Genomic DNA, 27,810 nt, shown 5'->3' with positions numbered 1-27,810 from the left:
GCAACTAATAGATATTCCGTGTTTGCCGCGCCCGGGGCACTGTGGTATGCCCTTGACATGCATTCTCACATTTAATTCTGAGAATAATGTTGTGCAGCTAACGGTTAGAGAGGGCGCAAGTGAGACCCGGGGATGTTAACTGACTTGCTCAGGGTCCTCCAGCCACAAGGTTATGGACTGACTTACTATAACCTGCCGCCCCAACCCCCCACCCCCGACTTGAATTTAGGTGTTCTGGGCTGCATTCGAAGACCTACTTAAGGATTCTTTAAATTGTATTTAAAGAAAGGCCACGTTGAAACTCTGTGAAAATTCTCACAGCTCTATCGGGACAACAGTTTTGATGAGTGGCCTTGGTCCAAAAAAAAGCTTTATCTGCTGAGAAAGCTTAACCTCTATCTATCTATAAAATCAGTGTGCCCCTAGTCTAAGCTGTGTGAACTGAAGGGGATTTGCCCAAAGAACTCCCAAAACAATTGGAGGAGGCAGAAATTAAGTCTAGGAGAGTTTTGTTTTTGTTCTCACTTTTTTTTAACACTTCAAGTAGAACAGAGAAAGGACAGCGGGCGGAGGTAGTAACACAGTGAGGCCAAGTGAGTGATACGGAAGCCTCCTCCAGACAGCTCCCCTGTCAATTCCGACCGGCGAAATGTCCTGAAATAATACTAATTCTGTCCTCTTGCTTTTGATAGGACATAATGACTACATGTGTCCGGCTACCAACCAGTGCACGATTGATAAAAACAGGAGGAAGAGCTGCCAGGCCTGCCGGCTCCGCAAATGCTACGAAGTGGGGATGATGAAAGGGGGTAGGTATCCCGGACCCAGGGCGCCCGCCCGCCGCCCAGCCGTGGCGACTTCTGTTCCAGTGACTGTGGGAGTGCGGTGTTTTCTCTTCTAATTAATTTCTTTCCCCACTCTTATTTTTCTTCACGACAAAAGTATTTTTAGAATCCATGCTATTAAAAAAATAAGAAATTTGAGCACACTCTTTTGTGTTTTATATTTTCAATGTAAATAGTTATATTTAAAATCAAAGGTTTGTGGGAGGTGGGGGAGGAAGGGAAGGAGTTCTGCTCAGCCACTTACTCTAGAAATATTTCTCAGTTACCGTTTGTATTACTGATACTAGAAGATGGTCTCCGGGAATAAACTTTCCCCAAATTGAGACTTGCAAATGTGAAAGCTAAATAGCTAATTTATCATCTTCTTTCAATCCCTTAACATCCCTTAGGGAATTTGATTGCACTCAGAAGGCAGCTTCTTCCCTTAGGAGCTGAGTTAACCAGCAGCCCCCATCACCTCCATGTCTAGGATGGTGCTCGGAACAGTGAGATGGTTTCTGAGCACTAACGATCGCAAGGTGGTCAGGATTTGTGCCCATGTGCTTGTGTCTTTGTGGCGGTGGGTGTGTTTATGGGTGTGTTTTCTGTTTCCTCGTATATCTAACCTTCCACTTTTCTTACATAGGAGTCCAGTGTGTTGTTCTGGAGGTATTAGGTGCTCCATAAATTGAGCTGCCTGATTGATTTCCTTGTATTCTTGGAAATCTAGTCTTAAGAACATGTCTAGTCTTGGATAGCCTACAAAATACGGGAGAGAACAAATAGGAAATATGTAATGGAAATAAAGTAATGGGTGCATCCAGTGTTTTAAGATGTTACCGAGGAGAGGGACAGACTGATGATGACGGTGCTGCCTGCCGATCACACTGGGGGAAAGCTTTCTGGAGACGAGGCTTGAAGTTAGTTAAGGAGAACAAAGTTGCCATGAAAAGAAGAGCAATTGTGCAAACAGAGGACAGCTAACCTTTAACTCATTAATACTTGGACGGAGAGGGAGGCAGAGGAAAAACCAACAATCGTGCCTGATTGTTACAAAGCTTACAGTCAAAGATTCCTTAGTTAAGGGTTGTGAATAAGCCTACCAGGTTGAGATTTTGAATATAGCATTTAGAATAAATTCTCTTGATGAACAGATGAAATGTTGAGTTTACGCCTTGTATGAGCTGTGACTATATGTCTTGAGCATCTGAAAAAGCAGCTTTAACTCAAAGGGTAATTAATTCCAAGAATTTAACAGCCACATTCAGAAAATGACACTTTGAGTCATAAATGGATTAAATATTTAAGGAATTCATCTTCCTTTGTACTGTTGGAGAATTAGTCAGGCTTAATTAAACTTACAAAAAGCTTCTTAAGGTAACTTGATAAGTGGCAGGAATATAACAGCTACATGTAAAAAGTTTAATTTGAAACAGTGGAGTCCAAGTTTAATATTCTTCTTTGGCAGCTGTAGGTAGATGAAGCCCGGCCTCTTGAATTCTCTCTACGAACTGAAGTCATCACCTTGTAAATATGTCCAAAACTTTTTTTTTCTTCGAGGGTACCCATACATTGACCCCACTTCATAAAAACAATTCTGTTTCTCCTAATTAATATCCAGATGCTGTCTGGCTGCATGAATATGAATTATGCATACTCATTTTTAATCTAACAAAAATTTTAACATGCATAGACATAATAAAAATCTCCCCAGTGTTTTCACATATGACTTTAGATAACTTTACTGTACATAGCCAGTCTGTGTGTGCTCGCATGTGCTTGTATATGCATACCTACGACTGTAAAATATGTATCTGTGTAGTCTGCTGCTATATTCGTCTGCTCAGTGTGTTATAACGTCTGCAGACCGGGGAGGGGCTTAAACAGCAGAGGCTTATGTCTCACAGCGGTTCTGGCGGCTGGAAGTCCAAGATCAGGGTGTCAGAAGGTTTGGTTCACCCTAGACCTTTCTCCTTGGCTTGAAGATGGCCACCTTCTCACTGTGTCCTCATGTGGCCTTGTCTCTGTGCACGTGTCCCGGCTGCACATCTTTTTTTTTTTTCCTTCATCTTGAAAGAGACCAGTCATATTGGTTTAAGATCCCATGTTTAGGACCTCATTTAATCTTTATTACATCTTTAATTTAGTCACATTTCTAAGGTCCTGAAGCTAGAGCGTCCACACGATTTTGAGGGGAGACGCAATTCGGTCCGTAACAATCTCCCATAAAGATTCCAAGGTGATTGTTAGCATCCGTCTACATAAAGTGAAAACATGTGTCTCTCTGGCAGTTCATGTATGTGTGTAAGTTTTACGACAAGCTTTAAAACTGTAAAACTATATGGACTGTGAGAACATCTCGTTTTAATTACACATATAGAGTCTGCTGTAAAGCAATATAATTTATCTATTTTTCTCCAATATGGGATACCACACATACCCTCATGACACCTCGTAGAACAGCTCCCCAGATCCCACCCAATAAAGACTTAATTTACAGCTGGAAGTACAGTTACAACCAACTATAAAATCTGAAATTACTTATAAAGAACAGCTGTGACCGAATAAATCTTTACAACATTTTCCTACTGGTTTCACAAGAATCCAGTTTCTTAACCAGGCTAGACACCAATTAGAATATTGAATCTCTACATTTAGAAGTAAAACGTTTAGTTTCAGATAAAAGAGAGAGAACCACAAACCTACCCCCCGCTTTTATAGCAAGGCTGAATACACTTATTGAAGTATTCTAAAGATCCAAAAGAATGTGTGATTTATCTATATGAAGAAGTTATTTTAATCTGTTCTGATTCCTGCCATGCCCTGAAGATCCCAACACCATTATTAGATTTGGTTCTGAGACAGGATGGTTCAGTAAGGATTTAAGACGAGTTTTACAGGATGCACTTTCCATCTCAGTGCAAGTGCTGGTTGCTCTGCCTGGCTTGCGTTTTCCTTTTCATCTGTCTCCCTTCCCCTTCAACCTTAAATGGTGGATTAAATGTCTCTTCTTTACGGAGGGCTTCCCTGTTGTGTCACACTAGTTCCCTGCATTCTCCATTTCGAGGCAAACAACTCTTTCCTGAGCTCGTCACTATTGGTAGTCATTCAACATCTGTCCATAAACTCCATGGTGGCCGGACTCGCTCTGTCCTGTTTACTGGTCGAGCACTAAGCGAGTCACAAAGTGAGTGTTCAAGAAATTTTTTTCCCCACAAATTAATGAATTAACTCAATTCATTTAAATAGTTGCTTGTTTAGGGCTTCTTAGGGGTAAGCTATTAAGGAGAGTGCAAACGTGAATAAACACCTAGTCCCTTCCATCCATGTCATAGTACGAAGAGGACGTTTGCATATGAAAAGGCAAATGAAAGTCCAGGTGACAAGTTCAGATTGGGTTGGAAGATGAAGATGAGAATGGAAGATCCGTGGCCAGAGGAAGTTCAGAGCTTTGTTCAGCCACTCCTGGGTTTAGTCCAACCCAGGGTCTTACTCAGACCATCTGACTTCCAACGTGTATGTTGTTACCCAAGAATCTGGCATTCTAGCTTGGTTTGGTGGAAGGGGGAAGACTTCAGAGATGGAATTCTTGGTCCAAATGCTGGCTCCTTCTCAGACTTGCTGAGCAATCCTATTAGTCATTTTTATGGGCTTCATTATCCTCAGATGTAAAATAAAAATAATTTCTCCTTAACAAGCTTCTTGTAAAGATCACAGTTCATAACATGTGAAATACCCTATAAATTTAAAGTACCACATAAGTGTTAGTGATTGCAGTAGGCAGACCTCGGAGAGACTGCAGGTTCGGCTCCAGACCACCGCCATGAAGCAAATCTCGCAAGAAAGCGAGTCACACACATTTTTTGGCTTCCCAGGGCAGATAAAACTTATGTTTACACTATACTATGGTCTGTTAAATGTGTAATAGCATTATGTCTAAAATAAAATGTACATACCTCGTTAAGAAATACTTTATTGCTAAAAAATGCTAACCATCTTCTGAACTTTCAGCAAGTCATAGTAGTTACATCAAAGATCACTGATCACAGATCCCCGTAACACATAGACTATTAATGAAAACGTTTTAAAATAATGTGAGCATTACCAAAAAAGGACACAGAGACAGAAAGTGAGCCAATGCTGTTGGAAAAATGGCACCAACAGACTTGCTTTGTGTAGTGTTGCCACAAATCCTCAATTTGTAAACAATAAGGTATCTTCAAAGTACAATAAGATGACATGTGCCTGTATATCTTAAAAATAATTCCTATCTTAAATTTGGTTTTGGAGGGAAGAGAATGGCAATTTCATCACTAGTACTAGGTATAAATATCTAATACCTTTATAGGGAGGAAAACTGGCTCAGACACAGCTGCTTTTTCTTTCTGGTGTCGTATGCTGGATGTAGCTTCATGATGAGTGAGATCTGTTGTTTATCATTTCATGATGCCAGAGATTTACAGAAACTTGTGAAAATTCTTTCCTTGCAGTAGACTCAGACATGTGTTGGTGACAAGGTTTTCATTTTTCAGATGAGGAAATTGGCACACAGAAATTAACTGATGTGCAGGACTCATGCCCTGCCCATGCTGCTGGTGGTGCTTCCTTGTAACATATTAAGAAGAAATATGAGATTAAGTCATAATCATCACCTAGTCTTTATTTTGGTGACAGTGTTGCAGTTTGAGAAATATTCCAAAATGATAAATAAATTGAACAAATTAATTTCACAATTTTCAAGTGAGAAAATAAGATATTAATAATATAGATGGGGAAATGTACATTAAGTGTTCAAAATAACCCAGTTGCCCAGTTGAAAAACAGTTGAAAAATAAAATATTTCCTTTGGACTAAGTTTAATATTTATCGTCATGATTTACTATAATTTATTCCATTGATTGGATGGGCTTCTAAGCCAGAAAATTAGGTTTCCTTTGAGCCTACATTGTCTATTTTTTACCAAAAGTAATCGACTGGTTTTATTAATGTTAATGACAATAGAACCAAATCAATGGATTAAAAACATAAATGTGAATTTCTTTCTTGGGATAGTCCAACAATTCTTGTGAGATTTGTAGCTGCATGTGAATACAAGCTTTTCCAAAAGGCAGGGTTGGGAGCTTATGTTTTGGATTTGATTTAAGAAAAATGTCCAAAAAAAAAAAAAAAAAAAAAAGAAAAATGTCCAAGAAAAGCGAGTTGCTCTTAACCAAAGAGATTCTGGTTGTATTAAGAAGCAACTTATATATTTATGATATTAAAAGCATTTGTACTAATTTATATTATAGATATTTAATTTATGCAAAACTTGCCTCATATTATCATTTTTTTATTTGCAAACAAAGAAATATACTGCATCACATATAGGACCTTAAAGATGGCCAAATCCAATGTTTTGCAACACTTAGAGCAGACTCTTCTCTCACGAGCAGTAACAGAGTCTCAACCTATGAAACAGACAGCAGCTGATTCGGCTCAGCCTCTCTTCACGCAGCAAGGTGTTCCTGAGGAACCTTCCAGGGACCTAGGGCTGTAAGGAACACAGTCTACAAACCATTGATCTAATCCAATCCCTTCAGCTTTCAAAACTGAGGCTAAAGAGATGAAGTGACTTGATCAAAGCCTGAGAACGACCTAGCAGAAGAACTGAGCCTAGAATTCTAGCTTTTAGATGCAGAATCCTTTCTCTTTCCAGCACACCTCTTTACTATCAGTAGTCCATGCTACCACTCACATTTAGCATAAAAAATAATTGATTAAAAATATAGGTGATGGCATTTTCATCACTAGTACTAGGTATAAATATCTAATATCTTTATAGGGAGAAAAACTCTGGCTCAGACACAGCTGCTTTTTCTTTTTGGTGTCGTATGCTGGATGTAGCTTCGTGATGAGCGAGATCTGTTGTTTATCATTTCATGATGCCAGAAATTTACAGAAACTTGTGAAAAGTCTTTCCTTGCAATAGACTCGGAAATGTGCATATAACTCAGTTAATGCCCACAAATGCATACTTCTGCTCCAGAGAGAAGAAATCCTGAGTAAAAGAAACCATCTTATTCCATTCTTCCAGATGATATGATGATACCAAGACTTCTGGGGCCTGTTGACCTGGGGAGTGAAGGGGATTAGGTCTAACAGGTTCATAGCTAACCTGTGAAGAGCTTTCTATTTCTGCTCCAGTGGAGGTGGCTGCGGTCGTAGTAGCAGTCGGCGATGTGCAACATGCCAGGGCTAACTCTGGGTGGTAGAATTTAAAGGAAAGAGGAGGTGGGTAATGACAACATTGGGGTCAGAAGAGATGCGTGGTGAGAAACCAAGATATAGGAATCATAGTCACGAAATTCCAAGGAGAAAAGAAATTTAGATGTCTGTTTTTAGCATGGATGAAAAAAAAAATGAGACGACTAATTGTTCTAGTCAGAATTTGGCAAAAATGAGAGAGAGATGCTGATACATCATGCCCTCAGCCGCCTGGTTGGGCTGGAGGCAGGTCAGCGTCTGTGACTGTTCCGTTCATTCAGCTGAGTGAGGCGTGCTGGCAGGCAGCCCAGTGCTTCCATCCTTGTAAGGACCATGCTACCTTCAGATCTCTCAACGTAGACTAAACAACTTCCCTACAAACTCGGCAGAGTATGATGGGATCAGCTCAATTCAAAGACTGATGCTCTACTGACCCAAAACTGCTTTATCAGGGTTACCGGTGACCTTCATGTTGCCAAATCCAACAGTCAATTCTCAGTCCTCATCCTGATGGAGTAGCAGCATTTGACACAGTAGGTAATTCTCTCCTCTTTAATGTCCTTACTTTACTTGCCTTTCAGGACAACACACTCTTTTAGTTTCCCTCCTACCCTTTTGGTCACTCTTTCTAGGTCTTTGTGTATTTCTTGTCTTCTCTCCTGACCTCTTAATGTTGGAGTGGCCCAGAGTTTCATGCAGGGAACTCTTCTGTTCTCGATGTCTGTCTTCACTCCTTGGTGATGTCATCTAATCCCATGGCTTTAAATACCATTTATGTGCTGATGACTCCCCAGTTATAAACACAAAGCTTCACTCAAGTCTGTGACTTCTATATGCAACTTCCCATGAGCCTTCCTCACTTGGGTGGCTAATAACCATCTCAAACTGAATTTGTTTAAACATGAATTTCTTATCTTTACTCTCAAATATGCTTTATCTGCAGTCCTTCCCATCTTAGCTAGTAACTTCATCCTTCGAATTGCTCAGGCCAAAACATTTCGAATTATCCTTGACTCTTCTCTTTCTTCCATACCTCCCATTCAGGAAATTATGATGGCTCTACCTTCACATATTTTCAGAATCTGACCACTTCTCATCACCTTCACTGTTGCCACTCTGGTCTGAAACACCATCATCCTTCTCCCAGTTTATTGCTGAAGCCCTACCTGCTTTTCCCCTCGCTTCCCTGCAGTCTGTTCTCCCTAAAGATATATTAAAAATGGAAGTCAAATCATACCACTTCTCAGAACCTTGCATGGCTTCCCGATTCACTCAGCTGATGACAATACAGTGGCCATAAGACCCTGCCTTCTCCCCACTCTTGCTTCTTTCACCTCCTTTCCTATTTCTCTCCTGCTTGCTCCACTCCAGCCACGTGGGCATTCTCACTCGCCAGGCGCACTTACAACACCTTGGATCATTTACTCTACTTCCTGTCCCTTGAATGCCATTCCCGAGATATTTGTTCACTTAACTCCATCACCTCCCTCAATTCTTTGCTCCATTATCAATTTGTCAATGAGGCTTACCTGATCATTGTATTTAATTGTGCAGTTTGCTTCGCCCACACATCCCACAGTACTCACAACCTTCCTATGCCCGCATCCTGCTCTACTTCTTTTTTTTCTATTGCTTTTCCACCTTCTAATATACCATATAATTCATTTTTAGATTATTTACTGTTTGACGTCTGTCTCCCTTACTGGAATGTAAGCTCCAGATGGGAGCTTACAACAAATAAAACATGTCTGTATGTTTTGTTCACTGATGTATTTCAAACACTTAGATCAGTGCCTGCATATAATAGTCAATAAATAGTTGTAGTGTTCATGAATTAATGGAATGAATGAGCAAAACTGAAAGTACATTGTAAAAACTGAGCTATGAATAGATTGAGCCTTAAAAGTCTTGTTTCTCCAATCAAGTGAGAATATCTGCTTGGAAATTAAAACCTGTATAGTTTAGCTTTTACTGCATAACAGAACCTCCCCTCAAAATCTCAATGGCGTACAACAATGAGACTCTGTGTCAGGGAGGCTGACTAGGAGACGGCTGATATTGGCTGGGCTCACTCGTATGTCTGGAGGTCAGCTGGCCGTTTTGGCTGGAGCAACGGCGGTGACTCAGTTTTGCTTCACACGTCTCTCAGCCTCCAGGAGGCTAGTCCAGGCATGTTCTCGTGATAATGGTGGAGGCACGACAGAGAACAAGCCCCAGATCACAAGCCCATCTGAAGCCTTTGCTTGCATTATTGGATGACGTCCAATGGCCCAAACCAGTCAAATGGCTGAGTTTTTAGGCTTCGTGAGAGGGGTCTTCCGAGTAACATGGCAAAGGTTAAAAAATTGGAACCATTTTTGTAACCTATCACAACCAGAAATATGAGCTTTTCAGACTTTGGACTGAAAGATAATTGGAGAGTCATAGACACAGACGATGGGTTTATTTACGCTTCTTCTGTGCTCAGTGTAGGAATCTCCTGTCTAGCATTCTGGCAGCTTGTGTTGGGGGTGCTGAACGCAGATGTGGATTTTATTTTCATGCCTCTCTTATATACATGATGAGTGGATGCAATAAGGCAGAAAAAAATCCCAGGACTAGATGTGAGCCGGTACTTCTGGAAAAATTTGGGCTTGTTACATGCTATATTTCACTAAGTCATTTAGATGTAGGTTTAATGTATGTTACAATTGGTTATGAATGGAGATTAAAAAACAATGAAATGTGAGGCTATTTTAATATTACAGTAGAAGTTCACTGCATATGTAAAAGGAACTGAGAATACTCACAGTCACACTTTTATTTCTATATAATAAGTTATAATTTGAATTCTGATTTGTTTATTGTGTAGTAATTCAGTTGCTTATTTAAAGGTCATTTTGGTTTTTAAAGGGCAGAAAGAGGGATCTTCGTTTACCGTCTCAAGAATGACCATGTCTCACCTTGAGTGTTAGAAGAAATGCTGACAGGATTTTAAAAAAAATCAGAAAGAGTCTTTCTCGTTCCTACAATTTGCTTTTGCAAAATTAAACTGTTCTTGAGATGATGTGAGGATGCTTTCTGTGGATAGAACTTACAAAATGCAGAACTTTGGGGGCAGTAATTGTGTGAATAAATTGCCGTTTTTAAATTCTGTAAGCCCAAATCCTCATACATTTTCATGTGTTTACTTTTTGTTTCAGTGACGGTGATTAGGATAATAAATGCTGTTTGGAGTTGAAAGAACTTAAAGATCACCTAGTCCACCTCTCTTACTGTTCTTGTCCAGGTCACACAGCTAGTGAGCTGCTCAGACCGGAAGCCAAGGCTCCTGCCACCTGGTTCAGCGCTCTTTTCATTGTACTGCACTGCCTTGTTGACCTAGCGTGATTTAGATCATCGTGAAAAATAGACCCAGGCAGGAAGTCAGAGACCAACATCACACAGGCCAAAATTGTGACTTAGGAACAATTACCATGGGCACACAATTCCAGTCTTCAACAAAAGACATCAATCAGTGCATTTGGTTTTGTTGCGCAGTAGCAGTACCAAAATAAATTTATATGGAGAGTATGAAAGTTATTTTAAAAAGAATTACTTAACTTGTGATTACTTCCTATTGCTTAATATGACTTAAAAAGGACATTTTCTCCTACAGGCCAAGGGTTTTCACTCTTTTCAGATAACGATATTCGTCAAAAGCCTGTTTTCTTTTTAAAATATTTTAATTATTTTGGTATTGAAGAAAGATAGCTTTGTGAAGTAGAAAGAGGCCTGGCTAAGGGTCAAGTCTGAACCTTGGGCAGATCACTTAATTTTTCTGAACTCCATTATTACTTCTGAAAAATAGGAGCTTGGAACTGGATGGTCTCTAGAACATCCTTAAGATGTTAAATTTTATGTTTTATGAAGCTAAAGGTGTGTATACAAGTTTTTCAGTCTGAGGAATAACATTAGTAGCTAGCATATCTATATTTCAAGCTAAATTTGCAGAGCAACCAGCAACCAGAAAAAAAAAACCTATTGAAATGGACAAAGCTAATCTCTTCATCAATTAGCATGGAAAATGAATCTCTTCGGAGTGAAGAGTGTCACAGAAATGAGTTTGATGTTAATAGTGGTACGAGCAGATGGTCATTATATCGCTATATATTTTTTAGCCACATCAAAGAAAGAGTTCAAGCACAAAATTTGCCGAGACAGGACTTTGAGAAGATAAGTAAGCTCTTTTCTGTTATTAGGAATGTAACGGTCATGCCTCAGACTTGAGTCCCAAGAGCTGGTGAGACTTTCTAGCGTCTGCTTTGTGGAGCAGAGAAAGGACAAGGCTAAGAAGATAGTGAATTTTGAGAAGTTCCTGATTAAGTATCATGCAAGCAAGTCTTGTGGTTTTGCTTGAAAACTTATCCAGCAGGTGTAAACCAACATACTTGTGGTCATGCTTCTGGGAAATCACGGAAATATATGCCAGCCCTAAGAGGGAGTGAATGGTAAAGTAAGGAGTCACGTATAAAGAAATATTCTGGTTACACTTGGAGGCAACGCATGGGTTTAGTTTAAGCTTGACTGAGCTAATAAAAAGTAGTGAGAAACATACAAAATTATACTTAGGAATTTATGTATTTAAAAGCTTGCTTAAGACTAGTTATTATTACATTTATTTCGTGTTAAATTTTTGGCAGTATTATTTGGAAAATTTTACATAACAAATGCCAGGCCAGGCCCAGACTTCTTAGCCTAAATCATTCACAGGTAATTTTTATTGAGCATTTACCATGTGAAGGTGTTTGGCAGCACAGCGGTAAGACATGATTGCTGACTGAACACAACGTCTAGCCCACCTGATGATGGAATGAGACCTTTCACATAAAAGGTGACCAAATCCGTCACTCCCTCGTGAGACCTAAGATTGGAGTTGGCTTAAAAATTCCTGCTGTCTCAGCTTCCCCACCGGTTCTGACCCGAGTGATATCTACGCGGGCTCCCAAGGACCAGGCAAACTCAAGTTTGCTGGCTGGCCCTTTGTAGGGATATGTCCTGTTGCCACGTGGAGTCCTGCTCATCTAGATTTATTTCCTTCTCTTTGTGGATCCCAGCCTTATAGAAGACACACTTGTATGAAAACACCATCTACCTCATCAGGCTCTTCTGAAAACCAAAGGCATGAATTATATTTTGATAATTACAGATTGGCACACAAGTGTTAGGTTTTATTATGCATATATGATGTAGCATGGTGGTTATGTCTTTAGCTTGTGGAATCAGATACCTGGGATTCAAAATTTAGCTCTGTCTGGAGCTGTATGATGCTTAGCCTCTCCGGATCCCAGTTTCTTTATCTGCTGAATGAGGACAGTAATGATGCCTACCTAATAAGGTTGTGCAAGAACTAATCTATAGCTTTTAGTATCATATTTGGCCTGTAGTGAACCCTCCATAAAATTGGTTATAACAGGCAATAAAGAGTACATTTAATTTTTGCCTTATGCACTTAATCTCGTTTCCATATAAAATGCAGTTCCACTATGCCATCACAATTAATCGAGGATCACTTAATAATTTATTATTATGTGTTTAGTTCAGTTTGGGCAATCAGTGATATATCAGATACAGTGCCCAGCCCCGAGGAACCTACAATTTAGCCTCCTGCCAACCCTGGCATTCAGAGTTCTCTACCTTCTGAATCAGACCTATTTTTTCAGGCTTTTTCCTGCTGTCCTAAGAAAACTTTGGCTGCAACAAACAGGTCTGCTCATTGGCTACAGAACGTACCTTGTCCCTTTATGCCTCCCTTCGATCTGAAGTTAGTTATTAGAACTTTATTTATTAATAATAAGCTTCTCTAATTGTTAAAGCCCACCTCTTGAACTCATTTAGGACTCCCTGTAAGTCATCGCCTTTTTCCTCTGAGTACCTCTAATAGTCCTTCCCTGGGTTAATCAGAAGGGCAGGTGAGCTGTCAGACTTCCCATGTTAACTCAGCTACTGGGCATCTCGAAACCTGCCAGACTGAAAACAAACTGGACACCTTGATGTGCAGTCAGCTCCAACTGCAAGAGAGCAGTTTCTGCCATCTTGACTCGTGACTCCGGCTTCACCTCACCTCCCTTGCTTTTAACATGTACTTGAACGTCTGCCCTCTGCCTCCTCTTTGGCATGATCCCATCTATGTAAAGCTTTGCTTTTGACTTCTAGGTTATTTATCTGACTGCTCACTTTCTCTGATTGCTAGAATTGTGTACAGACTTTGCTGTCATGCACACATAGATACGCCAGCCACTCAGCTCTGGCCCCAATACTGTCACCCTGTCTCATCCCCAGCCTGGCCTTTCTCAGGTGGCAGAGTCCCCATGCCCATTAGCTTCTGGTCCTCTGACTTTGCTGTTCCACCAGCACCCAGCCAACTGCTTGCCGCCACACTTAATATATCTTTGTTTATTGAACACTTAATTGAATGAGATATAGGATTCCCCTTCTAGGTGCCAGATTGAGTTGAGCCAAGCTAACGACTTAATATTATATTGAAAAAATTTGTTCATCTCATATCTATGCAGTTAGCGCTTTGATTGCTAGAAGCAGAGACAGTCATGTTCTGGCTTTATTCATAGCACAGTGACACTTAGTAAATATTTATTATAGACGGTGAGTTTAATGATAATGGAAAAAAAAAAGAAGTGGTTCAGTGTTTAGGTAAACCATTCTCTTGGTATAAGTCTGTTATTCAGATCACATGAATCTGATGAAGTGACACCACTACCGTGATGATCTCTCCCTCTTGCTCTTTCTCTCTCTCTCTTTTACATAGTGCGTCGACCTATGGAAAAGTTATTATGTGATTTTAGGCTTGAAAAGTAATGGCACCAAATACTACAACTATCAAGCTATCATGACAAATGAAAAGAACTGTACATTAGGTCAAAGAAAAGCAAGTGTTAGGAAGTAAAAAAAAAAAAAGCCATTTCCAAAATTATTAAGTTAAAATAAGATTTCCTTATGATTGAATTAGTTTAGTAACATTCAGTGTCACAGGTAAGATGAACTATTTTGTTGATTGCTGCAACTGTTTATAGATAGTTGTTTTAAAAATTCTAGGTATAGCTTCTTTACTGTTGGATAATTCCTGTTTTATTTTTCCTTTAGCTTGTACTTTTACATTTATTATTTTGTTTCCTGAGGATTCAAAAATACACATTCTGCTATACATGGGGATTTTCTATAAAATATTGGTTGCAGTAAGGTCGTTTCATCATGAATTTTCCAAATAGTCTTTCTTGCAGGCAGATATTAGCTCTATTTTTTGAAAAACCATATTTCCACACATTTTCATTCTCTTTCAATATGGTTTCAATTCATTAAATGAAAGATTTTAAAAAAAAGGTTTCAAACATTTTCTTTAATAATAATTGATTTTGGAATAACTTAACTACGTTTGCTCCAGGGCTGTAGTTCACCATTTATTCACTTGATCCCATCCCAGAATTAAATGTTGTACATGTGGAGTTGGTTTACTTCACTTGGATGTGTTATTTACTCCCAAAGTGATGTAGGTCGCTGACTCTTAACAGTGGTAATGGGTCAGAGAAGTGCCCATCCACGCCTGTCAGATAGTCACCAAATGTATTTTGAAATTTATGCCACTGGGAAGGTATGAAAATGAGTATTAGGTGACTCTTTGTTTCTAAAAAATTAGAGAATCATCTGATACAAGGACAGATAACAAAACAAAACAAGTAGCAGAACAAACCCTAGAAAGTTAAATTTCAAAAATACTAAGAATATTAAAAAAAATACAGTCAGCCCCCTGTATCTGTGGGTTCCACACCTACAGGTCCAACCAACTGCAGATCAGAAATACTCGGAAAAAAATTCCAGACAGTTCCAAAAAGCAGAAGGCAGGGATACAATTTTTTTTTTCCCATTTGGATAACCAAATTGTCCCAGAGCTATTAATCAAAGAATACATTATTTCACCATTGATCTTCCAAGCTACTTCCTTTTTATATGAAGTTCCTCTATAAAGAGAGAATCTGATTCTGAGCTTCCTTTGCTGTTTCTTCCCTCTATTTGTCAATAAAATCACAAGTTTAATTTCCATAACTTTATAATTGCTTTGACTTTACAATCCTTCTTCAAAAAACTTTGTTCTTCTTCAGAATTCTTTTGGCTATTTATGGCTATTTTTGCTTCCAAAAGGAATTTGTACATCAACTTTTAAAGAAATTGCATTGAATTTATAAATTAATTTAGGAAGGTTTGATATCTTTATGATATTTAGTCCTCTCATCCATTAACATATAATTCTCCATTTATTAAGTCTTTTAAAATGACTTTTAATTTTAAAATTTTCTCCAAAAGGTCTTGCGTATTAAAAAAGTTACTCATAACTATTTCATTTTACTGATATTTTAAAGACTTATCTTTTAAAAAAAATCATGTTATCTTATTGTTTCAGACATGTTTTATATTTTTTTAAAAAATTATAAATTTGGGGTTGCGTTGCTTATTCATTTAAAATTTTCCCATGCTGTTGAACATCCTTCAGTATAGGATATTAGTTGTATTAATATTCCAAAATGGACATACCATAATTTATTTAATTATTTGCCTTATTATTGGTATTTACATTGTTTCTAATTTTCACAGTTTTATACAAGATGATGAGTAGCTTTCTTGCTAAATCTTTGCACATCACAATAATTATTTAGGATTCATTCCTGGAACTTGAATTGCTGAGTCAAAAGATATGCACTTTCTCATGATTTTTGATATATATTGTCAAAATCAATTCAGTGGTGGTTGGTTCAGAAATCATAATATATTACGTAAAAGAACACTGTAAGCATTACCAATTACGATATATAAAAATATATTTATTGACATGGACTATATAATGAAGAAAGCAGATTACAAATAATATTGAAGTATTTTAATTTATATAGGCTTATATTGAGCAATAAAAATGAGAATGAATAAGTGAATGAGGAATCATTCTGGAAGGGTACCCAGCAAAGGGCTAGTGGCAGTTAGCCCCTGGTAAGGGAATTATGCATAATTTTTATTTTCTACTTTTTTCTTCTCTGTGTTTTCTGTTTTCAGCAATGCACATTAATTATTTATGAATAAAATTTTTAAAACTTGATACTTTTACATAGGTTTAGTGGGATAATATTTCTCCTTTCTTTCTTCATTTAGGAAACCTCCTTCATGGCAGTTCTTTTTCTTTTTATATGTCTTTCTTTTAGGAATGAGATTGATCAGCTATCTTACTCTAACAACTGTATTTTTTATCATTATTATTATTATTATTATTATTATTATTATTATTATTATTATTATTATTATTATTATTATTATTACATTTAGCTGATAAATTTCACAACTGTAATTAATTCCCAATCTGGTACTTAACTGTATTTTAGGTGAGTTCAGAAATATCATTGAATGAGTTCACTCAGCAGCAGCATCATGATACTGAAATATCAATAACCAGTGACTGTTTTGGGGGGCGGTATTAATATGCTTGTTGGTTACATTTGTGTTTTGCCATGATAGAAAGTAACCACTGTTGAAAATGGTAAGAATACACGAAAGCCACTAACTGCATACTCTTCCCCCTCCTTGCTTAAAACTGAAGCACAAATGATTCACCCAGGAGACACTTCATGAAGCTGTAGAGAAATAAGTTAATTTTTCTATCCCTTATCAGAATGTTTTCAATCCCTCTTGAAGCCAAGTATGGAACAAAGAGATTTCACAAACCATAAACGCTTTCCAAACAATTGAGAAAAAAGTTGTTCTGAAACAGTAACTTATGCCCCGTCCTTTTATTTCAGTGTATTTTCTTAAAGCAATTACTGGCGAAGAGTTTGATGATTTTGTGTCTTAAGTTATTTTTTTCTCAGCAAGGCGTCCCCCTGCCATCAGATTTCCTTTCAGAGATTTTGTAACTGACACGTAGTTACTGACTGCTTGATCCACATCCACTAGCAGTACACACTGGAAAAAAATTGCAAAGTTGAAATATTTTTATTTGAGCAGCTTCTGCAATCAAGGTAATTTACTCCTGTCTTCAAAGAATAAAATGGAAAAAGGCAACCCAATCTCTGTGACCCTAAACTCTCACTGAGAAATGGGGTAGCTCATCTGGTGAGAGCTTGGTGCTAATGTCACCAAGGTCCTGGGCTCTCTCCCATTGCAGGGCAGTGAAGCTCAAAGGAAAAGCCCCATTGCCGTGGCACATCTGCTAGCCATTCACAGTGAGGCAGAGGAGTGTGGATTTTTTAGTGAATCATGTCATAACTTTGGGAGTCTCCAACTTGAAACTGATTGTGGGATCAAGGAAGAGGGCCAGCTGAGGCTAGGAGGGAGACTCTAGAGTGCCTGAGGCCAGAGCAGAGTGGAGGATGAGAAAAACTAAACAGTCCCAGGCACTGCATTCAATGAGGGGAGCAAAGGAGACTGGATTCAGCCACCAGGAGGGTTTTCAGATGGAGTCACTGCACAAGCTGGTGTCAGGTATCTGCCTAAAGGGGACAGGGTACCTCCCAGCAGGCAAGGGCTCGGAGGATGGAGTCTGTTGCTGGAGGATGCATGTGCAAGTGCCATGAATGGTTCCTCAGCTACTGCTGAGTTCAGGGCTGAAAGTGTGACCCCTGGAACTTGGCCAACTGAGCCATCAGCATGATGGAGGTGAGGAATGGGGGGTGTTTAACGACCTACACAGCTCTCTGCTCAGGCCTTGGGTGTGGATGTGGAATATAAGCTGTGCTGTGTCTGGGAGCATGACTTAATTACCAGTTTCACCAGGTAGACAAGTAGGAATGCTGACACACTGTCCTTCTTTGCATCGGCTGGCTTGGGGCCAGAGAGAAACTGAACTGTAGGTGTGGACCACAAACAAATCCAGCTGTAAGATGCTATGAATATGGAGACAGAGGACAAAAGAGGGGGTGTTGTGACCAGTTATCATGACTGTAAAAACTAGGTGGAGAAGATGTTCTATCGGCGGCCAAACAACAACCACAAAAAAAGTATCCCTTTTCATCTGACGGGTCCAGAGGGATATCCTACACGTCTCGTGTAGCACTGTTCGGTAGCATTGCTGTGACAAGGGAAATGTTCTGTTTCATCCATTTCGGTAGCTACTAGTCACCTGTGGCTATTGAGTACTTGAAACATTGCTTGTGTGACTAAGGCACTTCTAAATTCAAGTTAAGTTTAAATGGCAGCACACGGCTAGTGGCTACTGGATTGGACAGAGCAGATCTAGGTGCTAGAGTAGGTGATGGTGGCAAATCCTACACTGAGAATAATAAACTGTTCATTGTAAATAAATGAGGAGAGCAAAGCCCAAATGGTTCTTTCCCCTTGGTCTTCACTGTACTCCCAGCCCCCAAGAGCTGGCATTCATTTTTTAATTTATGAAATGTAACCTTCTTTGTCTGTGGTGATGAAAGCTTGTCTTGTGATTAAGATTCTGCACAGAGAGGGCACTGACTTCATTTTCTAGACCTGTATTGTGCCACAGTTTGTCCTTCTGTAAAGTGGTGATCAAAGTCGTATTAGTGTGTATCACAAGCAGTAGGTAGTTAATGGGTCAATTTCCAAATATTCCTGTCAAATTGTAGAGTAGTTGTTTTCCAAGTAGCATCAGAAGCAGCCAGCCCAATCTATTCAAGTGCAGGAAGAAAACAATATGATTTCTTATTTTTTTTGTCTTATTAAGAAACACCCTGTGTGTGTTATATTCCCGCAACGTGTTAGTACAGTAATGCAGTAATGTAAGTACAATATGTACAAATATTGGGGGTGCTTGCTCAAATATTTTTTCCTAATAGAGATATATAATCAAAAAGGTATAGGGCTCTCTGGTCAGCAGTATATCTTATGGAAAAAGCTGTCCCTGAGGCCAGCCAATGTGATTACATCTCCTAAATGAAGACATTTGAGTGACATGGTAACAGGGAAAGTATGGCTATTGAAAGCTTTTCTTTACGGTTTTTTAGTAACTATGTTAGCCTTTTCACTTGTTATCAGATTCATAACTCTGCATAATGCTCACTGAGTTTTCCTGTTTCTTCCCATGTCAGTATCTTTCCAGTGTTTTATTTTCTTACATCTTTCTAGCTCCCTCTAACAAAATCAATCAGAGGCTTCAAAACTGTGTGGTCTCACTTTGTAACCTGTTCTGACTCAGGAATGGCCTGCCTCCTCCCTACATAGCTGCCTCCACAAGTGATGTAAAATGAAGGCAGTGCCAGAAACTCTGGTCCTGGGAGCATCTTCTTACTGAAACTCACTTATTGTTCTGATTTTGAGATAGCGATACTGCTTCCATTGCTCCTCCCCAAACCAATTAGGTTAGACTCTCTACAGAAGTGTCCTAGAATTGTCATCAAAATTCTCCAGGTGAGTCTAATACATGCTATTTGTTATCACTGAACACTGTTAAGCATCACCAGCTGTTATCAGTTGTTGCATATTTGTCTACTGCATGGCCCGGCAGGTAGCCACTAGACCCTTGTGGCCATTTAAACTTAAATGAGTTAAAATTAAATAATACTGTAAACACAACTCCTCAGCTGCACCAGCCACATTCAAGTACTCAGTAGCCACAACTGGCTAGTGGCTACCATATTGTATGGCCCAGCTATAGATCATTTCCATCACCGCAGAGAATTCCACTGAGTTAACAACTGGGAAACATCAAACGGGAGAAGTCAAGGAGGGAGGGTACAGTACAACAGAAACCCCAAACCCCTGTGTGGTTGGTAAATGCTGTGTCTTACATTACATTTGGGACTTAGTTTATGAATCCTAGTTTTTAAATTCAATTGAAATGAGTTTTAGTTAATTTAAGTGAAGGACTGATTTGATTTTATATGATTTGCTTAGCCTACCTTTGTTTAATTCATTTCCCTGTTTACAGTGTCGCAGCATCTTAAGCTAGAACTTATTTTTTGTTGCTGTGTGTGTCATTTCAAAATAATTTAATCACAGAGGTTTTCCCCTCTGAAATCTATATTGGTTTATGGAAGAGGTGAACAGCTGGTGAAAACCGTCCCAAGGTTTCTAATCCCACCAATGGAAAATACGGTGTCAGTCGTTGCCTTGCTCCATGACATTTGTGAAGTTCAGGGAGGGACAGGTCTCACGCTCTAACAGTGCATCAGTATTAACATCCTGCTAGTCCACTCCTGCAGATTCTTTTGATAACAGGAACATTAGGAGTGGGAAACTGTCCACCTTAGTATTGTTTTCACTTATTAAAAAGCTAAAACCCAAAAGAAGCCATTTTACCAGCTGAGCATTTACTGACTTTTGGTGAGAATCATTTTCTCAAATGACTTGAAATCCCATTCATTACACGATGCTTCTATCACACCATTGTGTAGATTTTCACCTGTACCTCATATTTCACTTTGTTTGCCTTCCTGCTATTTCGGACACTTCAATTAAGTCCCTACTTCACACGTAAACAGAACACATCATTCCATTAATGGAACTCATTATGCTCATTTGTCTTTGCCAAGAATGATTGAAAATGATCACAAATGACTATGTAATTATAATTAAGATCTTGTAGATGCACACGCTTTATTTTTAACAAGTTCATTCTGTTAAGTTTCACCCTATTTCGAATAATGACATTTGCTCGTACAAAGAAGAATTATTAAAATGACAGTTTAACTAATATCGTTGGCAGATAAGCTGGTTATTGTATTTGATAATTGTAATTAATAGTTCATAATATACAGATAGTCACTCCAGGAAGTTTATTCTCTTAGAATACCCATGAGCAACTTATTCTGATAGGACTTGGGAACCCAAGTGATCTTTTTTCCCATTTTAGTCCCTGTATCTTCAGTTTTAGTTTTGTTCTCCCAAAGAAGACTGAGTCTTTCCCCGTGTGGTATTTCAGATTTTGTAAAATTGTAACATTATGAAGGAGAATAACATATATTAGATCTTCTTTTCACTTACTGAACTAAAAATTATAAGCATCACTAAATTACCAGAAAATTCTTTTCACAATCAGATCCTTAGTTCAAAAATGATTCCTTTTAAAAAGTTGTGATAATCTTGTAATTTTCAAAGATGCATCTTTAGAACACCCCCACCCCATTATTCTTGTTTCCATTCAGGATATTTCATCAAAACTTAAATTTTTCTCTCCTCTGCTGCATGTGGTCTTTATGTGCTTTCTCTCTGAAAAATAAAGTCTTTATTTTCAGGAGCTCTGTGTTCTATCCCTTCACTTTAAAATCATGGGAAAAATAACTGTCATTTCCTTATCCCTGTCTCCAATTCCCTCATCATTTTCAGCAAGCCAATTTTCTCTCTCTCTTTTTTTTTTTGTCTGCTGTAAGGAACTTTTACTCTGCTCCATTCTCTGCAATTCAGGGCTCACAATTTCTTTGAGCTTCTCAGATTATCCTTTGTACTCGTATCTACTTTTTCATTAAAAAAAAAAAAGGACTTTGGTCTTCTTTTGATTTCATTGTACATTACAAACATAATGTACCTTATATTTAAATACACATTACATTTAAATATGTAAATATTTAAAACCCATCTGCTTATTGACTAAAACTAACTTTCCATCCCATTTAATCATACTGAATATGTAACTTCTGAATGATTTAAAAATCATCCTATACTGTGAAAGAATATTCTAGGACATTCATGTTACTGCATAATGTGCAATGAAGCTGAAGTAAAATAACTCATAATAAATATATCAAGAAATAATAAAGAGAATCTGCATATCCTGTGCACTAGGTCAACAAGCCTACTGGGCAAATGATCATGACATTTGAAAAACTGCAGTAGTATTGGGGATGGTATATCGGCAAAAGGGGCATGGACATTGAGATTGGCAGTCTCAAGTTCTAATTTTTTGTAGGTTCCTAATTGTGTGCCTTTGGGTTAAGCCATTGTTACCTCTCTGAGCCCTTCCATTTATAAAGTTGAGGTTAATATCTCAAATGTTTCAATGAAGTGATATGTAAAGCACCCTCCACAGAACATAATATAATAGCCCTCTGTAACGATAATTCTCTTCCCCAAAAATGGACACTTCTACTTTGAATTCAGGGTAGGTGAACTTCAGCCTAGATAAAACCATTTCATTGACAGAACGCTTTTCTCATCATCATTGCATAAACGCACTTTGTGGGTAACTAAGCTTGCTTTCACTTCATCTATCAAAGAAAACCTTGGATCAGCTCTAAAGAAAGAATTAGATTGAATATTTCATCTGAGCAAATCTCAACTAAATTATTCTTTCCAGCTTTTAAAATATTTCTTACTCAGTTGCAAAGCAAGTCTATCACCTGGCTTGAAACGGTTTCTTCTTTTTCCCTAGTCAGACCATCCAAACAGTCTTCACTATCCCTATGAATAAACCTAAAAGTCCATGTGTTCAATTCTAATAACTTCTTTCTGAATTAAATCAAGGCTAGTTTAGACAGGACATTTTCATATTGTTTACTGGGAGATCCTAGAATCACAGTTACAAATGTACTTTATAGACCATAACCATTTCCAAAAATATCAGTAAGCTTGACAGTGGTATACATTTACCATTTGTCAAGAATCAAAGAAATTGATTTGATCATGTATGTGGCACCAGCCCTCGTGAGAAAGAGCAGAAGTCCTCCTGTGTTCTCTCCCGAAGGGACAGTATGCTTTTGAGGAAGCCCTTTCATTACCAAGAAAGCTTGGAATCTGCTAGTAATTTTCCACCGATATGTCCTTTTGGAACATATCCTAATCATGTATAATTTCATGAGCTGCAAATAAAATCGAAGAAATTTTCTCTGAAATTACAGCAGTAGGAGTTTTTGTTTTTGTTTTTGTTTTCATTTGGGCTACAATCCTCATTCTGATTCTCAGCCTTTTATCCTTTATCATACTTCTGGCTTGCACTAAACATGCACAGAAGGACTGGCTTTTACAAATGGACACAGACGCAGTACGTATAAGGCCAGGGAACCACCTAATTATCGTCACAAAGTATTAGGGCTTGAAAGAAATAAAGGATGAAATGGACCTCATTCTGTAAGTTCGACCTATGAGTGGACTGTTAACCATGCCTGGTGAGTCACCCAAGGTTGGAGCTTTCTTTACAGATTTTTTTTTCTTTTTTAAGTTTTACACATGTATCTTATCTGGGTTTCAGAGTGTCCTGGCCAGCTTACTTTGGAATTTCTTCTGCTACCCTAACTACTGTAGACATTACTGACATCAGCTTTTGCATTCTGTCTGAGGCCTTCTTTCTTTCTCTTGCTCTCTCTCTTCCCCCATCCCTAGAAGTGAAATCCAGGTTTTATGGGAAACTAGTAACATCAGGTTGCTAAATATCTTCCCACTGAAGGACAGGTATTCTGGAGCAGCATGTATTTAGCATTTGACATTTGATAAACAAGCTTCTTTAAGATATCTTCAGTAAAAAGTTTAAGCTCTGGCAATTGTAAGCAAAGGATCCATTTGGTATTTGGTGAAGTAAACAGATGTGGACATGCTGCCTGCATCAAGATGCTTTAATTTTTCTGAAAAGTGGATAAGAAGTTGTGAGAGTGAATAATGGAATTCAAATCAGATGGGGCGAGATATTTGCTATTCAGGAATAAATCACAGTATAATAAATCTGTTACCTTGTTTGGATTGAATAAGGAGTGCTAATACTGAAATATAGTCAAAGACAAGGAAAACAGAGATTTTATAGAGGAGAGCCTGGCCCTGGGATGACACTACTGCCCTCGGTAGAATGCTGTCTTCTTTGAAAGGTACTGGTTCAGTTCAGTACATGAAACATTCATTGATCATTACCTAAATGATCGATTTATTTACAAGGCACAGAGGTAGGTCTAGTGGGAAACACAGAGAACTTGGCATAGTCTTTATTGTTAAGAAATTTTTAAATCTTAGCATGTTTCAGAGAGAGAAATTTTCTGGCTTAGGGCAATAGGGGACTCCTTTGGCATAAGTATGGGGAGAAAGAATTGCTCCTGCTGTATCAGTGATAAGAATGAGATACTTCCTTTTGCTGAGCTCTGTTAGTACGGGTGACAGAATTTTGTGATTCTTGTGACTCTTGTCATAATTCTCAGTTTCATCATCTTCCAGTATTAGTGCTTGTTCAGATCAATACTTTAGGAAAGGAGCCCCAGTGACTTCTGTTAGCTACCAGATTAAGTAATAAATTCCTCATCTAACATACATTTATTAAACCCGATTTGCCCAGCATAGGACTTCGGTACTGTAGAGCGTGTCAAGGATCTCTAGTATATTTAAGGTGACGGAGCTCACAAATGAGAGTTTATAAAAGGGAATAAGCCCTTTTAAACTTAAAGAAACATGCCATGCACCCACTTGAGGATCTGTTAAATCACCAGCTATGGTGAAGTAGTTTGTGATCCAATTGTAGGATTGTTGTAGGATGACTGTCCCACTGGCAGGCACTTCTTGTCCAAGAGAATGTAATTGGGTGTTGGTGACTCAAGTGAGGCTGGAAAGACTCGTCCATGACCAAATTAAAGACAGCAGGGACTTTATTTGAATCCAGCGCTGCACTGAGCAGCATGAGACAAAGGAGAGACCCGTGGGGAGGCGGGGAGACAGACTCTTTCTTTTACAAGTTGGGGAAGGAACACTGCAGGTCTGAGGAGCAGAGCTGCTAAGAAAAGGGAGAAAAGAGAGAACTTCACAGGCTAAACCTTGGTGTCTTATTTATTCTTCTTGGCTACAGAATGCCTGCCAGCAGGAGACTCATCACTAAGATATTACAGAGAAATGAAGCCAGGCAAGAAAAATACGTATTGCTTTTCTCCTCACCCCATAAATTCTGTTATTAATAAATCAGATTCTTATAGAAAAGCCTGCCACAGCTGTCCCTAGAAACAAGGTTTTATTAGATGAATTTTTATTAAGATGCACAGTGGTTTTAAGAGGGAACATTAAACTTTTGAGTCAAAGTGGATGTCCTTGAGAATACACGAGGTTGTGACTTACTCCTCTCTTGATCTGGACCTTGACACTTGGTTTTGTTGCTGGGATAAGACAGCGTGATTTGATGTGCAGCTGAAGGTGTGGTAACCTGTGACTGACTTCCCATTCTTGGCACTCCCTGCATAGACTTGGGAAAAATTCCAAAACTGTATGCTTCTATGAGGGCTACCTCTTTGGTTGCTTCAGCTTCCAGAAGGGACATTTTTAAAACACAGAGCAACAAGTCAGAACAGGGACAATGGAATCCATTTTTAAGTGAACTTTTAGCAGAGTAAATTTGATAAATGATCAAATATTATCCAAGTAAATTATGATTTTTCCAATAGGATTTGGTGAAGAGGGAGACACACTCTCTAGGTACTTGCTTTGCAGAAGAATTTCGTTTTAAAAACAGTAACATGTACAAATTTTGTTTTCCAGATTGTAAACAGAAGTACATACTAATTGCAGAGAAGAACCACTGGGTACTTCTGCAGTTTGTGTTTGTCAGGTGCTTTTCAGTCAGACGACTCCAGCACAACAGGGCAGAAATGTGGGTGGTTGTGAACTTGTGGGCAAATGCTCCGGGATGGAACAGGCATGACCAGGCAGGGCTGGCAGCATGCTAATTAAGTTTTCCTCAGTCGTAGTGCTGCAGCTGCTCCCTTCCATCACTGCTAAGTTCTCATTGTCACAGCAAATAGGAGCCCAGCTTTGGGACCCGGGATGAATGAAAGCCCAAACTGGGCTGGGATAACATGACTGGCTGCCATGGTAGGCTCTGGTTACTCTTAGGCAACTGGAATAATTAGAGCAGGTAGTAGTGGAATTCTAGTTTAGGAGTAAAGGCAGGGAATGTGCCCCTGGCAGCCCCAGAGGAAACACTGCTCCTCTGTACACAAGTAGACTGATCAAGGACAGTTAACTCACAATGGTTGATCACCCCAAAGGACCCTTGTGTTAAGAGAACTTGCTGGCTTTATTTGAATTTGGGTGCTGGCAGATGACATCATGGGGTACTATTGTTCCTCGTGAAGACTACAATTTATTGAGAAGTTGATAGCCTGCTGGACTGGAAGAGAAAGACTACGTTAGTTGGTACCCAGCACTTGGGACAACTGAGGTTAACTGGTGGTTGTGATAGTAACACATGGTGGAAAAGTTGGTTATTAACCACTTTCAAAGAAAAATGAACTAAGTAACCAATCTTGTTTGGATCACGGACACAACCTTCTCCCCACTACTAATGGATTTATTACCAAGTTATGTAAGATAATGAAAGCAAAACTTAACAATAAGGGGGCGGGGGACAGACGGTCGAGCCATAAAATTAGATCACAGGCTGCTTAGGTTACATAGCTGATCAGGAGATCTAATGCAGAAAGACTGATCCTAACTCACTTCTTTTACATAGTAATTTATATAAGACTTTTGTTACTTAAATTGATTATGCTTTACCAGAAAGACCAATTTCGAAGACTGCTGTACAACAACTGATAGTGGCCAAGATGTTTCAATATATCAGACTTGTGTTACTAATATATTCAATCTACTTTTCGGTCATACCGAGACACATTTATGTATTCCACTGACATACCTACTCAAGTCCAGCAGCGAACTACGTCTAATGGTGAACAAAGCAGATGTAGTCTCTGCCTTCGTGGGGTTTGTGATTGAGTAGTCTTTGCTCCTTTGTTGTGATCGTTTTACGCTTTAATAGGAGAAGCTTATGATTCTAACTTGTGTTAGAGGCTGAACGTAACTCTCTCTCTCTCCAACTCTGTCTCGATTTCTATTTCTTTTTATCCCTGTGTCTATCTCTGTTTCTGTCTCTGTTTCTATCTCTATCTGTCTCATTCTCTCTATATGTTTTAGGAAAAGATAAAAAGCTACAGCTGGGTTAAATTTATGTGCCCAATCACAAAGCTTATTCTGCATCCTGAAGATGGAGTGAAAACTTTTTAAGCAGCAAAGATATAATCTTTGTAGTTTCAATTTATAGGCCGGTGTTTCTGATAGACTTAGTTGACCAATGTCATGGTCTTCTCTATACACGATGCAATTGTTAGTATAGAATTTTATATTATATATATATACAGTATATATAAATCAGTTTTTTGTTTTTTAATTGTAGTCAGTTTGAAATATGTTAATTTCTAGTGTACAGCATAGTGATTCAGTTATATATATTGCTATATATTCTTTGTCATATTCTTTTTCATTAAAGGTTATTACAAGGTATTGAATATAGTTTCCTGTGCTATACAGTAGGACCTTGTTATCTATTTTATATATAGTAGTCAGTATCTGCAAATATTGAACTCCTGGTTTATCCCTCCCCACCCCCTTTCCCTGGTAACCATAAGTTTGTTTTCTATGTCTGTGAATCTGTCTGTGTTTTGTAAATAAGTTCATCTGTGTCTCCTTTTTTTTTTTTTTAGATTCCATATATAAGTAATATCATATGTTATTTGTTCTTCTTTGTCTGACTTACTTCACTTAGTATGATGATCTCCAGGTCCATCCATGTTGCTGCAAATGGCATTATTTTAGTCCTTTTTGTAGTTGAGTAGTATTCCATTGTGTGTATGTGTGTGTGTATATTTATATATATATAAAATCACGACTTCTTTGCCTAGTCATCTGTCGATGGACATTTAGGTTGTTTCCATGTCTTGGCTATTGTGTATAGTGCTGCTATGAGCATTGGGGTGCATGTATCCTTTTGAGTTAGCATTTCCTCTGGATATATGCCCAGGAGTGGGATTGCTGG

At 38.6% G+C, this 27,810-nt stretch overlaps 1 protein-coding gene across 4 annotated transcripts in view; it reads left to right on the top strand.

Annotated features, from left to right (window-relative positions):
• The window catches only part of ESR1 (estrogen receptor 1), a 336,829-nt gene that overhangs the window by 165,359 nt on the left and 143,660 nt on the right, over positions 1–27,810 (top strand). For all 4 annotated transcript variants that reach the window (XM_074368144.1, XM_074368145.1, XM_074368146.1 and 1 more), the window contains one exon: positions 693–809. In XM_074368144.1, coding sequence (XP_074224245.1) covers positions 693–809 — 117 coding nt within the window. The remainder of the gene's footprint in view (positions 1–692; positions 810–27,810) is intronic.

This window comes from Camelus bactrianus, chromosome 8 (assembly GCF_048773025.1).
Source record: "Camelus bactrianus isolate YW-2024 breed Bactrian camel chromosome 8, ASM4877302v1, whole genome shotgun sequence".
NCBI lineage: Eukaryota > Metazoa > Chordata > Mammalia > Artiodactyla > Camelidae > Camelus > Camelus bactrianus.
The sequence above is the reverse complement of the archived record's forward strand: the minus strand, read 5'-3'. Positions and strand labels throughout refer to the sequence as shown.